General features: G+C 43.5%; 1 protein-coding gene across 1 annotated transcript in view; it reads left to right on the top strand.

Moving 5' to 3' along the window:
* The first annotated feature begins 2,546 nt into the window (after window positions 1-2,546).
* LOC147726518 (sodium channel protein 1 brain-like) overlaps window positions 2,547-16,464 on the top strand; it is a 653,937-nt gene continuing 640,019 nt past the window's right edge. The window contains exons 1-2 of the mRNA XM_086963477.1: window positions 2,547-2,594; window positions 10,479-10,652. Of these exons, the coding sequence (XP_086819603.1) occupies window positions 2,547-2,594; window positions 10,479-10,652 (222 nt within the window). The remainder of the gene's footprint in view (window positions 2,595-10,478; window positions 10,653-16,464) is intronic.

Below are 16,464 nucleotides of genomic sequence, written 5' to 3' on the forward strand. Positions count from 1 at the left end.
ATGAAACAAATAAGCAAAAAACAACTGAATAGGAACAAAGAGCTGACTTCATTTTTTCCCCTTTGCAAACCCCACCCCACCCCTCAAAAGTGGACTTCCCACCCTCCACCACACTTTCCACTTTCCCCAACCCCCAACTCAATTCGGGTGTCATGTTACTACACCCTGGTGCGTTTCACTACCAGCCCCCCAGCAATGTGAATCACCATTCCACTCCCCCATCTTATGGTGTACCATCAAATTTAATGAGGATTGACCTAATCAACCTATACATCCTACTTAACTTAATGTGCAATCTCTCCCTAACTATACACTGGGTTGTGTGCAACCATTTTAAGAGACTCTGCTGTGTTTAAGAGCCGACTTTCCCTCTAACACCAGAACACTCGGGCCTGGCCTTTAAATCCGTTGTTCAATCCAGCCTAATTAAAGAGTTTAGGCTATATTATCTGATCTGGCATAAAATGTTTAGGGAACCATGGCCACATTGTCGGACCCTGCATCTTAACTAAACGGTTTGAAACCTTAGGCTTATTGCTTGACACCATCACACTAGGCATTAGGCATTAGACATTTCTATCATTAGATGTTGAAGAGATCCCCTCCAGAAACCCCTGAGCTTCGTCTACATCAGTAAACAAAAAGAACTTTCCTTTAACTAGGACTCTTAGCTTTGATTGCTGGGCAATGGACGCTTGTGCCCCTTTTGCCTTAAATAAGTGCAGCATTTTAACAAACTCTTTCCAGCGGCCAGCTGCGGCCGCTGACATATCAGAGAAAATACGGCATTATGTAGTCTCATTAACAGGAAATTGCCTTTGTTGTAAAGCTTTTGTTAAGATTGCTTCCTTTACTCGAAAATCAGAGAAGTTGATCAAAATCGTGCACGGGAGTGACGAGTTAGGGAATGGGTGTGCCAGATCCCCTTGAAAGTCCAGAATGACCTTTTGTTTGATAAAGGTATTCACCCAGCTCAAGGTCTGAGAGCCTTCCAATCCCTCGGGCACTCCAACTAAACGAAGATTAGATCTGCAGGAATGGTTTTCCAATTCTTCAACCTTGGTTTCCAGAGCCTGTTTACCCTTCGCCACGGCTTTAATCTCTTTCATGACAGTAGAAAGCTGATCCTTTAATACCGAGATTCTTTCCTCGGCCTCTTGGAGTTTAATAGGGAGGCCCCCCATTGTATTCTCAATTTTATCCAGACGTAGACTGAGGGCGGCCAGTTCAACTTTCTGTGTCTTTTTTAAATCACGAACCTCCTCCAAAATCAAATTGAGCATGTCTTTAATGTTCATTTGGAAGACCCCAGTTGTCTCCACCCTTGGGTCAATATCGGCCTCAGAACTTAAATCAGTCTGCAAAGAGAACAAAGCTGTTGGAGAGATTGTGACAGTGGGGGAGCTTCTCAGCTGAGCCTCTTCCGCCTCCGCCAGGTGATGGAGGGGTGTCTGAAGCCCCGCTTTCAAGTCTAGTCCATGTTTCTTCAAAAGATTCGCTTGTGCGCTATCTTTCTCCTTCCCTGGGTTAAATAAATTGGCAACAGACCGGGTAATAGGGATAGTAGAGATTTCTTCATTGCCAACATTCAGGCTGCTTGGAATCTGTGAACCTGGGGAGGTTGAGGTAGCTGGGCTGCTTGTATTCAATAATGGACTTTGTGGTTCTTGAGATACTTCTTGAGATGCTTCTTGGATTTCCAAATTCTCTGGTCTCATCACCTCTACTCTGGTGTCGGAGAGCTGCTGTGCAGTAGATTGAGGGGCACAAGGGCTGATAGGGCCAGTAAAGGAGGCCTGTACTATGGGTACAGTAGGCATCGTAGATTTTTTCCTAAAGAGAGCAAACTGCTTCACCTCCTTCGGAGGCATCTCTTTCTTCTGAGCCTCTGAGACAGGATCGCCTTCCTGTATACTATCCTGGGAGTGTAAGGGGATAGGAGTAGTTATTAGACACGATCTTGAACCCTCACTGGGGCTTTCTCCCGATAGTGCAAGCTGCTGAGTAATTTGGTTCCCAACTTCTAATTCCCCCTCTGAGCTTTCAGCTGTTTCAACTGTAGAGTCATGCAAGTGTAAGGGGGGAGCATTTTCTATCCCCAGTAAGTGTGCTGCCTTCTTGGCCTCTCTAGCGTCTCTCTTTTCTTTCGCCAACAATCGGCGGGCTTTGGCTTTAGCGATGCGAGAACTTTTCGTCATCTCAGGGAGCCAGACATGACGCTTAACAAGGAAAAATATCCAGGAGGGATTTCCACTATAAATGACTTTGTCTTAGTCGACCCCTGACACTCCTCAGAACTCAATTGCTATGGAGGAGAAATGGGGAAAAAAACAAAGGGGGAATTTTCCCACTCCTAGCACTTCCTTCGTTTTTAGCCCTTCGCCCTTTGCCCCCTCTTACTTCCAATTCCAGTTAGTCTTGGGCTGCAGGAGTTCTCATCGCCTCTGTGCAGAAGAGAAAAAGGTTTTCTGCCGCTTTAAAAGTCCGCTTGTGAGTCTTACTGGGTTTCGTATCCACTATCTGTGCCTCTATGCCTCTGTGCCTACATGCTGCTTGCTGCCGCTGAACCTCCGGAATCACCTGCCATGCAGCATGTAAGCAGAGCATGGCTCACCCAGCATACAGAGCATTACAGATATCGTGGAAAACGGCCAGACGGCAAAAAACGGCAAAGATGGGAAGGAAAGATCCACCACTACCGCCGATCGTTAGACGCCGCTTGTTAGAACCGGCTGTCTCTAGTTGGCAGAGGTATGCACTTCTGACAAATAGGGACACACCTTTTCTAGTCAGGGCAAGGGGATCACACCCTTCGATAACCCCTGCTCACCCCCTTGGTAGCTTGGCAGAGCAGACAGGCTGATCTCAGAGGCTGTGTGTTAAGCAATTATGACCACATACAGTAATAAAGTGAATACACTACAAATGGACACGACACTGTAGTATTATAAAAATAAGTATTTTTATATAAGGCTTAGCACAAGACCAGATAACGACAAAAATGTACACAATCTTAATAAATGCTCTGGGAAGGGAAAAAGGATAGTTCAAAGGTAGTGTGTTCTTTAGCACAAGAGTCTTTAGTATCAAAGCAAATCTTCTTCTTGGCAATACAGTTCTTAGCAACAGGGTAACCCACACGGGGGCTAAACGACGTCGAGGCAAAGTTAATCCAAAGGTTCGGCGTCGACCGCGAGGAGCGCTACGTCGAGCCCGGAGTCACACGGACCCCCAACAACACAGTACCTTTGGAAAATGAAGCACACGATGGTCAGCGGCGTCGAGCAATCCGGCGTCGCGTCTTCGGTGTCGATCAGGCCTCAGCAGGCGTCGTTGTCGATGATGCGGTTGCACAGAGTGAGCAGCGCTCACGGCGTCGAGAGGGCACGAGGGCGATGCGATCAGCAGCGGTGCAGACACGAGGTCCCTTGGAGCTGGAGCCGTACTCCCACTCACTGGCGTTGCTGCTGGCGTCAGTCGGGCCCGGCGGCCGGTCGTCGAGGAAGCGGGACACTGGGGCCGTTACCCACTATGTTGAGCTGGATTCGGCGACGTCCGTCGGCGTCGAGGTTGCCGGCTCTTTCCGAGGTGCTGGATTCATGATTCCAGCGAATAGCACTTTAAGCAGATGAAGTCCTTTAGCCCTGTGACTTCAGCAGGAGACTGGCACTCTTCCAGTCCTTGGAGATTTTCTTAGCAAGCGTGAGAGTACACACACAGTTCCTCTCTCCTGGTTCCTCGGCAAAAATAAAGAAGCACTGCAGGATTCCCCCAACAAACAGCACACTGGCAGAAGGGGTAGGCAAGTCCTCAGATCAGCAGGCCTCTTGTCCTTGGTTACAGGGTTCCTTGTCAGAAGTGATCTGATTTCGTAGTTCAGGGGTCCTTCTCTTATACCCCTTTTCGGCTTTGATCCCTTTGTCCATGCAGGGGACTTTCCCAACATCCTGGGTCTGCTGTGGGTGGAGCCAGGCAGAAGCACCTGGCTTATTCACTGAGCAGGGCTGGGTCCTCAGACGCCCAGCAGGAGGTGGAGCCAGCATTGTCACTGGCAGGAGCAGAGCTATCAGTCGCTTGGCAGGAGGTGGAGCCAGCATTGTATCAGGCAGGGCAGGCTATCAGCAACTACTCTCCCCCTACTCTCAACGCAAATGTCCCACTCATCCGACACTGACTCATCCAGACCCCTGGAGCCATCCAGCTCCTGTCACACACACGCAAGACCAGCAGAAACCAGATATGGTTAGACAAGAAAATAGACACTTTCTAAAAGTGCTATTTTCGAACCCAGAGTCCAAAACCCATCCATACCAACAGATGCGTAATTAAACCCCGAGTTCAGGGATACCAAACTCGACATTGCACCATGCTCCCCGAGCCAACTAGGATCATAGCATTAATAATCCCGGCGGCCCATTCTAACTAATGGAGAGCAGGCTACCTCGCAATAGTGAAGAACGAAGATGGCTGTAATTCACTATTAGGACATACCAACTTGGTCAGGCGTGTCCTACCTTATGCTTACAATGCACCCTGCCCGTGGGCCTACCATAGGGGTGACTAACATGAAGTCAGGGGCAGGTTGGAGGGGCTGGCAAGTAGGTATACTTGCGCAGCCTGCGTGACAGCACTGGGCTACACGTGGGTCTCGCAATGACCGACCCGTAGACATTCTTTTACGAGGCCACTCTTTGTGGGTGGCACAACACGTGCTGCAAGCCCACGAGCGGCATTTGGATTTACAAGCCCCGGCACAACTGGTGCACTAGACTAGGGACTGACAGTAAACCAAATAAGCCAAACATGGATACAATAGATACATCAATTTAACATCGGGAGCACTTGCTCTGTGGCACTGATCAGCAGTGGCACGGCGCCCAAAGCATTATCCAGCAAAACAGTGGAGGCAAACAGAAAAAATGGAGGAGAGACTCAAGCCAATGATTTCAGGTCTAACACCGCTGCTCGCCATTTCTGAGGGGCGGAGTAAAGCGCCACCTGGCTACTCGTAGGCGTGGTACTCCGGAGCCATCCCCCGGACCAACCTTGCTGAGGGGCGGAGTGAAGCGTCCCCTGGCTACTCGGAGGCGTGGTACTCCGCAGCCATCCAGGGGAGTGCAAGCTTGATCTATACAATTAGTTAGTGCGCTCTTAGCAGCACCACACACCTCTTTCAATGAAGGATCATTGCTTGCAAAATTTACCCGCTTTACTTTGCACCTGTTGTTGCTTAGGGCCACGGTGTTAAGTGATGGTAACCCCATATAAGCTCGATCCATGATGTGGGTCCTTTGTAGTGAAAGGGCAACGGTAGGTGGTTGCTCTCCAGGTTATCAGTAATTTCAATATTCTTTGTCTCATGCAAGATCGTAAGGTCGAGAGATATGTAATATGTAATCAATGTCACTAGAGAAGTCACCCCTCTTAAAGTTTGGCTTGGCTGTAAGATTCGATGGCGTTCTCCAGTTACAAGCTGTTAGGCCATGGGTTGCGGTAATTTGTAAAATCTAGATGGTTGTTGCAATCATCTTGGGTCTCTGTCTGGCTGCAGAGTAGGTGGGAACCCCCAATCTGTACTTCGATGTTTAGACAGTATCAAAAGAAATTCCTTTCTGTGTCATTAACTTTCACTTTGTGACCAACTGGTCTACACACTAATCTTGCGTTACTAGTGTTCAAACCGTGACTTTAGGTAATTATTACTGCACAGCACTGAAGTTACTTGTGTCTCTCAACATTTTATTCTCATTCAGTTAAAATCATTTTCATAAAACTATTAACAAAACATTTTTTCAAGCATATACTCGAAAACAATCCTAATCTAATACATTAAACTATTCCTGTTCTAGTTTAATGCTCAATGAAACACATTTAAAATTCATACATTTCTTCAACCCATGTATGTTGATGTTAGAATACCACAATTTTAATGTATGAATTTTAAATTTGTTTCTTTGAGCATTAAATAACACATAACAGGGCCCGATACTGAAAGAAGAAGATGCTAGACACGCCGTTCATGCTGCCTTGAGCATATAGGGCCTCATTTATGAGAAGTGATGCATCGCTGCGTGAAAGCAGCGATATGTCACTTCTCAGTGCGCCCTCCTTGCGACATGATTCATGAGTCATATTTATAATATGACGCATCATGTCGCAAGGAGTTACAGATACGTCAGTGTATCTGACATATCTGTATGGCGCAAAAGTGACGCATTGCTGGAGTGTGTCACAAAAGTGATGCAACTCCAGCAATGTGTCCTTTCAAATGGGGTAAGCAGCATGTGAAAGGGCCTGCGTCAGTCTCACGCCTGCTGTGAGGCAGGCGTAAGATATTGACGCATTTGCGTCCTAGAAGTGATGCAGTGAAATCTCATAGATTTCACCGCGACACTTCTACGACCCTTTCTTGCGTCAATACGCCCCCCCTTGCATACATTATACCTGGCGCAGGTATAATGTGGCTCAAAGGTTTACAAAGTGAAGCATCTACCTAGATATGGCGCAACGAGGCACATTTTTTACGCCACTGTTGCATCACAAAAAGTGACGCACCGGCGGCGTAAAAGTGACGCACAGCCTCATAAATGAGGCCCAAAGAATACAGCTTATCAGCTTATACATATGGAGCTGCACCAAGTGTACAGGGTTTTGCATGGGCATATTAGTATGTACCCAAGCATGGGTACATACTAATATCTTTCTGGGCTGAAAGATGTAGTCCTACTACAGACAACTATGAGTCAAATCACTCAATTAGTTGAGCTCTTGTATTTTAACATATCCTCGGATGCCACAAATTAACACATTTGGCAAGGATTCCCAGACATATTTTAACCAGCACGTTATCACATCACACTAATACACCACACCAGCTCCGCTGTAATCAGGCATCGTAGCACAACCGGGTGGCATTCGACCACCCGGTTGAGACCCCAAGCATGACACTAACCAGGTTGGTATGTGAGGGGTCTTTTAATAAAACCTAATGGTTCTTTGCACTGGTTACTACTGCAATGAGTCCATAACCTCTTCCTCATCAAGTGGGTACGTCCACAGTGTTTGTACATTTACATTTTTGAAGATGGCCAATGTCTTCAGCCACAGTCAACTTGGGCTCTCACTCTTGTGTGTATGTGTGTGAGGGGAAGCACACTATGGTAATCCTTGTGTCCTCCCACATCTACCAATAAATTCCAGTTTTAGGCAGTTCCTGTACCCCCAACAAACTCAGTGAAAGAGGTCTGGTATAACAAAGCTGAGCTTTCAGCAACCTCAGTGGATATACACAAATTGTTTTGCCATTTTGTTTCCCTCCAGTGAAGTGCACCTCAAATGTTGTATTAAAAAAACCAGCAGAACTGTCAAGCATGATATGATATTGAAGCAGAACTTGCCACTTTCATGTAAAAAATTATCTTCTCAAGCCCAAACACATTTTATCAGGTTCAGAGGGATAATATCTGCCATTTAGGTCAGCCTCTTGTTTTGCTCCTGGGGGAATTTCACGCCTCATTCATACCTATTTAAATACTAATCACAGGCTAGCCGAAGTGGGAGAACAAATGCTGATTTAACTTCCAGGGACATTAGGCACTGCAAAGCAGACTTTCAGAAAGTTACTTTTCCATAATATTCTGAAAAATATAACTTTGCTATTGAATTGGAGTTTTAATAACTATTAAAATAGTTCTTTAATTCATTTTCTGGCTTGTCCCATTCTTTGATAAACACAACAGAAGTTTCAGAAAGGGGGTCCAAGAGATATAGAGTTTAACGACCCGCACCTGGTTTTATCCCAGCCGCTCAGGCATAGGAGGCCCTGCACTGGTTTAGGGAAGAAAAGAGGAATGTCGCATAATAAAACTAAAAATTATTAGCCTATCACTATGCATCAGACGCCTTTCTATATTTATTACCCTATTTACTGGGTCTAATATTGACTCACTTCAGTTTTGAAGCCTGGGAAATAGGGTAATAAATATAGAAAGGAGTCTGATGCATAGTGATAGGCTAATAATTTTTAGTTTTATTATGCGACATTCCTCTTTTCTTCCCTAAACCAGTGCGGGCCTCCTATGCCTGAGCGGCGTCCAGGTGAGGTGAGGTAGCTTCACCCATCAGTCAGGGTGAGCATGCAATATACTTCTTTTTCACACAATTGTTGGTGGATTTGGGTGGACACATTGTATTGAGAATTGATACAATTAAATACATTGCTAATTTTGGTATGTTTTCCTTCGTAGGATTCACTATAGTGCGAGTGAGTCGGAGGGGGACAATATATGGTCATTACAGGTTGTACCGTTCTGAACCATTTCAGTTCATTAACATTTTTTGGTTTCATGGTGAAGGTGGTGAACCTTTTTCACTAGTAAGAGTGCAACGAGTATAAGAACAGAGGCCCTGATGAATGCGGAGGGATTAGATACCCATTAGGCAGAAACATGTTGGCCCTTCTACAGGCAGATATTTGTTACTGTCTTCTTGCACTGTTCTGTTTTTAATTAGGAGGCATGTCATGTCCATAGAATAAAGTTGTACAAAGGAGGGCATCCCATCCTATTTTAAGTCACATTTTCTGTTGTGTTGCACCTTTTTTTCTAACCATCAAGAGATCAGTCATTACGGATTTTTCATGAATATTGGTGGACCAAATCCTAAGATATCAACACTGTGTGGTTCAGTCCCTATGATCAAGGGACTAGCCTTTCACACACCTGGGTTTGGCCAGATGATATGACTGATCACTAAGTCTTCTTTGATGGAAACCCTATATCATCGGTTTGGGACTGGTCAGCCACTTATGGATATTCTATAATGTATCGATCTCTCTTTAATTGTGAGTCCACTCCTTTTATCTATGTCTTCATTCTTTCACTATCTTTGTGATTCACACACGTTGAGATCTAGGCGACTCTGAAATGATAGTGTAGCTTTAACAGTTAGCAAATAGACCCCCTGTGTTTCTTATGTTATATATTGTCCCATTCTTTGACATACTGTATAGGTTTTGAATGCTGCATTTCAGTGCTTCACTATGGAAAATCCAGCCCTGCTACAGTCAAAATACATTTAAGGTGGAAGTCACTGTTAGTACATGTTTAGAATTAAACCTTTACATGTTCTGCTTTTAAATACCATGGACCCTGCCTTTATGGGCAATTAGGCCAACTTAGGGGTGTCCTATAAATATTTAAAACTGAAGGTTTAGTCCTGTCAAAAGGGTTTATTTAGACAGGCCAAATATGCAATTTTCAAACTGCACCTCCAGGCTACAATAGTAGGCCTGGAGGTACTGCAGTGGGTGTCACAATAAGTGCTGCAACCCATTGGTAGTATTTAATTTACCCCCTTGGGTACACTTGGTGCTATGTACTAGGGACCTATAGGCAAGATAAATAACCATCCGGTATATATATAACTTGTAACATATTGAAAAGAGGAGTACAAGCACTTTTCCACTGGTTAGCAGGATTAAAGTCCATTGGGATCTATAGGCAGCAAAAATAAATTTCAGCAAAAAAGGTAACAGAATACCAGATAACCCTACATAAAGGGCACATGTCCAACATGGAGCTATAACTGTGCACTTAGCACATGGTTGGACCAGAAATATTTCAAATTAAATCCATGAAAGACGTAGATTTTGTTTGCAGCAACTATTGATGGATTGTTGAGCATGTCTGGACAGTTTACCAGCTATCACATGTACGTGAGTCGCAATGATTAAGAATTTGATCAACTCAGCTTTTTCATCTGAGCTTCCTTAAAACTTGTACACAAATCCATTGGATATTTCCCAAGTGGGCTATGCCATTGACATTTATGGTTGGGTGTCAGCACATGGGTAAAGTGACTAGATACTCCTGACCAATAGTACCAGGAGTGGCTCAGGGAGACCTAAAATGACAATGTTAGGTCGCATGCTCTGATACCATTTTAGCTAAGATAGACTGCTTCTGGTGCATTCTTAAAAGTCTTGTGAAATTCATGTGCGTTAGACAAGTAGAATAGGCATTCACCAAGTAAATCATTGCATTCTAGTACATTTTACAAATAAACCTGAATAAAGGCAGAGTAAAGTTTATGTTTGAAGCAATAATTCTCTGTAATATACAAACATTTGAACTTCACTGAAAACACTTTATTTGAAGTAGCACTGTGGCACTGTTATTCACTCATGACATCGCCAAGGACCTAGCTTCTCAATTTGCCAAGCTACTCTAGGCAGCACTAGCCACTCTCTATTGATAGAATACCCTCACAGGTGATAGTGAGCTTTACAAATACACATAACATTACATTGCTTATGACATCAACAATTACATTAGCAATGACATTTGAGAAAACATAATTTAACATTTCCTAAAATTACAGTTTCCACTTCCTTACAGGATATCTTTTGTTAGGAAAAAAAGGCATTACTGAGCAAACTTTTGGGATATAACTTAATTTAATGTTTTTTCTTCATTTAGACAATGGATGATAAATATGCAAAGAACAATGAAACTATGCAGCTGGCATTGAGATACCTGGATTTCTTCTACACCACCTGTTTTGTTCTGGACATGTTGATCAAAATGTTGGGCCTAGGTCTTGCACAATATTTTACAGATAGTTGGATGCTTTTAGAATTTGCTCTTACTGCGGTAAGTTATTGTTTATATTCACTTCATTTATTTCATTTAGACAATGTAAACATTTTCTTCAGAAACATTTTTTTATGTTGTACTGACCATCTAGCGTGTTTTTAGTAATTTATGGGAAGTTCTAGGAACTGTAAATATACACTTAGAATTATCTCCTGTTGTAATAGAAGCAATGAATTGTGTGTTACCTTTACGCCACAGTCTTTACCCAACATTGCCTTTACCCTAAAGTCTTTACAGCGGTAAGTACAATGCAGGTAAGTACATATAATGAGTTTTTAACTTCACCATGCCTCCTTTACCCCATCGTGTTTGACAACATAGGTAATTATATATATTTTTTTTAATAATGAAAAAGTATATAGGGCCAGATTTACAAGCACCTTGCGCCCCTGTTATGTCGCCATTGCGTCACTTTTGTGATGCCGCAGCGGCGCAAAAGATGCGCCATGGTGCGGGGTACCTACAACGTGATGCATCTGGGAGATGCGTCTCGTTGTAAAGCCCTGCGCCAGAAGGAGGCGTTCCTGCGCAGGGGGGGTGGCGTTCCGGCGAAGGAACGCCTCCTAAAAGTTGCTGAGTGAAATCTACAAGATTTCACTCAGTCACTTTGGGGTCCACGCTGCGTCAAAATCCATAAGGATTGATGCAGCATTAACAAGAGCCTTGCTGGAGCTGCGTCGCGCTTGCGACGCAACTCCAGCAATGCGCCGCCTTTACGGCAGAGATGCATCACGCATCCGTGCCGTTTTTGCCCATTGATGCGCTGCATTGTAAATGCAGCGCATCAATGGTGGCGGAGTCATGGGGCACAATAAGTGGCGCATCCCTGCTAATATGCAGGGATGCGCCACTTATTGTAAATCTGCCGCATTGTATTTAAAAACAAAGGGGTTAGGTGCAGGTAGGGGTAACACTTAGGTGATTTGTAGGGTTAAAGGGTGGCATTAGACCCGGTACATTTTTAAAGTTTATTTGTCCTGGTAGTGAAAAACTCTTAAACCCGTTTTTCATTTCTGCACAGCCTATCTTTCCCATCGGACTTTGGAGGTGCGGTATTAAATTTTATAAGTGTCATTTCTAAATGGGAAGAGATAACCAGTCCATGTCTGGTGTCTTTGGAATTGAGGTGAAAAGTCCTCTTTAATGGTGGGATCAGGTTTTTGACTTTTAGAAAGTTTTTTAATTTATTTATTTATTTTGATATTGAGAGTTTAATTCATGATTGAATATACATACACAGAGTAAAGTTCTTAAGTGCTCGATATAAATTATGGTTGACATCTTACCACAGATATAGATCAATCTTAGAACAAATCAAAATTAAAAGTACATAAAAACAGAAATATCAAAAGAAAGTCGTAAATTGCACAGTTCCTAATTAAAAATTATTTTTACCCTGATCACACACTAATTTCCTATGGAATTCCAGCGTTTCTCGAATTTTGTAAGAGACCCTAATCTTAAAGCATAACATCTCTCTAGCTATTTAACTGTATAGAGTTTAGCTCTCCAGGCTTGGAAAGTGGGTACAGTATTGCTAAGCCACTTTTGCAAAATTAATGATCTTGCCACCAGGCCTGATATAAATACACACTCTTCTTGTATTTTATTCATCGTTGTTTTTGGAGATCATCCCAGAACTGCAGTGTAGTTATCAATAGTTAGGGATTGTCCTTTAGTAGTTCTGAGATATTTCTCAACTTCCTCCCATAGGTGTTTGATCTTTGGACAATCCAGACAATATGAGACCCAGTGCCTCCTCCCTCCCTGGAGCAGCGAAAACACCTATCTTTAATCTGAGGGTATATATTATGTAGAAATGATGGGGTCCAATATATTAACCATTTCATAAAAAATTGCATTCACTTACAATTGCACCTCTAATTATTTTTGCATTAAGTTTAATAATTCTTTTCTGCACTGCTCTATAGATCGGCAGACCATCTTTTTTCTGCGATTTATCTTGAGCTTTTTCATAAATAGTGGTAGATTTGCTATCATTAAAAATTCTCACCTAAGTGCTTACTGACCGTTGGTAAGTGGTTTCTAGTGCTCCGCTTAATTCTAAACTTGCTATTAACGCTCTAATGTCAATACTTTCTAAAAAATGATTGATTTGGAAAAATGAACATTTAAGCATGTCCCTGGAGTGAAGCAGCCTAATTTCTATCTTGGGCCACTTGTTCTAGGAATCTGAGTTAATAAAGCCTCTCACTTGCCTATACCCGTTCTCCTCCCATTTCTTTAATAAACTGGTTTGCAACAACTTGTCCTCCCCGGTGTAGAGATGAGCCAATCTTGTGGAGCCATTTAGCCGGGGGATACCATAAAATGCTAACAATTGAGTTTTTTGTTTAAAAATCCATTGGAGAAGTTTATACCACACTTTCTTCAGGTTCTTGACTATCCTCATTGGGTCTGTAATTTTGTACTCATTTAATATTTTATCCATAAAAAAGTTATCCATCTCTGGAAAGTCAGGTGGGTATAAAATCTGTGGTTGTTATGTGCAAATTTGTGTGATATTAATCTTTGGGAGGGACAATCCTCCCTCCTCAGTTGGGTAGTTTAAAGTGGCTAATGCTTGTATTGGTACCTTGTTGGCCCATAGGAAAGATGTAAACAAATTATCCATCTCTTAAAAAAAAGATGTTTGTAGTGCACATGGGGCTGCTGAAAATAGAAAGTTGAAAAGTGGTAGGATTGTCATCCGTATAAGTGCCGCCTGGCATATTATTGAAATTGGAAGTTGATTCCATTTTGATACTTGAGGGCCTATTCCGATGTGGTACGGACCTAAGTCGGTCTGACATCGGACAGGTGCTGTAACCGACCAACTTGCTGTCATCGGTTACAGCCCTGCTAGTACGATGCGACCGAACAGGGTTTGGTCGCATTCGTATGCTTACAATGCAAGCATGCTTTCCGACCGGAAAGCATGCTTGCAATGTAGGAGGCAGATGTGCAGTTCATGCCTACATTCTATAGTCTGAACTCCAAGGTGCCTGCCACTGGGTGCATGGATCAATGGAGGGGCCCCATAGGTGCCCCCAGGGCACCATCTGCGGGCCTCATATCCATGGGGGACCTGCTGGGTGCCCCCAGATAGAGCTTCCGACTGCCTTTTTGTGCCGGACAGACGGGCACAAAAAGGCAGTGAAAAGCTGACATCGTAAACCCTTGGTCGCACAGAGGCGACCGGGGGAGTACTGGGGGATTTCTGGACTGTGGACAGGCTTGTCTGCAATCCGGAAATCCGAGTCGGATTCCTTCACAACCGAGCCCATCGGGATGGCTCAGTCGGAAAGGAATCCGGCTGGCACTGACCGATTTGGTCGTAAGGGCTCCGAACCTGGGTCAGAGGCCTTCCGGCAGAAATCGGAATCGGCCCCTAAGAGTTTAACTTTTTGCCCCAGGGGGACATAGTTCAAAATATATAGCTCCACTACCCTTTCAGACATCCCCAGGTATCTCTTCATATGGGAGTTATATACTAGTCTGAGGATTGGCAGTAAAGTATCAGCGGAGCAGTTACATAACAGAATTTCTGTCTTGGCCCTATTTATTTTATAGGCACCTATCTCCTGAAATGCTGAAGAGATCACTAAAATGTCCTCCTGAGTATGTTCTGTGGGATTTAAAAATAGAACAATGTCATTAGCATAAAGTTTTATATTGATCATACCTTGAAGGGGTGTAGTGTGTGGCAATTGGTGTCTAAAAGCTATTGCCAGGGGTTCTATGAGTAGGGCAAATAAAATAGGGGATAAGGCACACCCTTGCCTTGTGCCCCTGCTTATTCTGCAGGTGCCCACCTTTCTAGAGTTGATTGTTATTTGTGCCTGTGAACCCTGATAGAAGCTTTGTACTATTTTATAAATCCTTCTAAGAAGCCAAATCTAGCAAGGATTAAATAAAGACAGCCCCAGGACTCCAAATCAAAAGCTTTCTCTGCATCTAAAAACAACACCTGAGCCTCCATACTATTCTTAATAAAATAATCCAATGCTTCTATTAAGATTTTCGTATTAGTAGAGGGTTGCCTTCTCTTCTATTAAGCCTATTTGTAAGGAGCTTTGTAAAAATCTTATAGTCAACATTAAGAAGACTTAATGGTCTATAGGAGTTGATATTTTCCCTGTTTTTATCCCTTCTTCAGAATGCTGACTGCCACAGCTGTGTGGAAGGAAGCCGGAGGTACTCCTCCGTTTAATAAGTGATCAGCAAGTTTAAGGAGTTGTACGTTGGGGCAAACCTTTTGTAGAATTTTACTGGCAATACATCCTTCCCAGTCGCTTTGCAATTAGCCATTGAACCTATTGCTATATCTATTTCTTCAATAGTGAAATCTTCAAGTAATGTTCCTCCGTTCAGTGATGGATTGGCAGATTGTCAAGAAAGCTTACAATGTGGTCTGGCAGTGTTTGTTGATCTGTCTGCTAAATGTTCTTACAGTGCCTCAAAAATGCCTCCCTGGTTAATAGTGCTTTTGATTGCTCATCTCTAAGGATTCAATTTTATTTTGGACCTGCTTCTCTTTTGCCTGGCACGCAAGTAATCTCCCTGTGTATTCTCTCTCGTCGCACGTCTTTTGGAGGTATGCCATATTTGCTAAGTATGGGCGAAATTAGAGAATTTGTGTTCCGCGAAATCGCAAAGAAATCAGCGAATTCGCAGATTTTCCTACGAAATCGCTGATTTTTTTGCGATTTGCACTGGAGTACTTTCTACTTGCTAATCCAGTAAGTGCTCCCTCGTTGGGTAAATGTATAGTGCTTTTACTACACTGCAGCTGCATAAAGGGCCAGAAGATGTGTCTCCATGACCATGTGTGCCTGTAACAAACACGTAGTTTGGTACAGGCACACATGGTCACTGGAGACACATCTTCTGGCCCTTTACGCAGCTGAAGTGTAGTAAAAGCACTATACATTTACCCAACAAGGGAGCACTTACTGATTAGCCAGTAGAAAGTACTCCAGTTGAGTAGAGGTATTGTACAAAACGGTGGAGTCTTCGTGGGCAAATACGCAGGGCAGGATTCATTCTGGCACAATACTCCTGTCACAAAAATTAAACCTCAACAGGAAGCACTTACAGATACAAATCAAGCAGGTGCTTGAGTTGAAGCTCAAATTCTGTAAAGTATTAATAAGCCCTAAAAAATTGTGAGCAAGGTCGAGGCTGGGCAAGTGTCCTTTACACCCATATCTGCTGTCGAAAATGAGCTGTATCCTTGAGGAGGTCTCTGCATCCATGAGTTTCCTGAGCACCATCCCCGTGTAGTTTCTGTGACCAGGAACCTGCTTTCTCCTTACAGCTTACTCAAGGGACCTCGGAGCCTTTAGGCTCGGAACCGCGCCAAAAAGCTCCGAAGTCCCTTGAGTAAGCTGTCCATCATAGTGGGGAAAGGGCGGGAATACATTTCATAGCGCTAGTGTGTGTGGTGGGGCCAAACGGACGGGGCTTCAATGCGAGTTCACATGCCTCTTGTTTATAAAGGGTCAGAGAACGAGCAGGGCAGCAGATAAGGAGAAAGCAGGCTCCTGGTCACTGTGCTTATCAAGGCAGTATCTGTATTATTAACAAAGAAACCACTAATTTTGTTAGCTACCTCTGTGCACCAGTTAATTTTATTAAAATACCATCTCTTAGGCATTTTATCTGGCCCTGCTCCAGCTATTACCGTTTTAATAATACATGGTCTGAGAAGGCATTCTGAATGTGATTGTATATACTCATTGCAAGACATGGGAGATCAGGAAGAAATTTATCCTGGAATCTTTATTGTATTTTGCCGAGAAGCATG

Source organism: Lissotriton vulgaris, chromosome 3_1 (genome assembly GCF_964263255.1).
Source record: "Lissotriton vulgaris chromosome 3_1, aLisVul1.2, whole genome shotgun sequence".
In the NCBI taxonomy this organism is placed as follows: Eukaryota; Metazoa; Chordata; class Amphibia; order Caudata; family Salamandridae; genus Lissotriton; species Lissotriton vulgaris.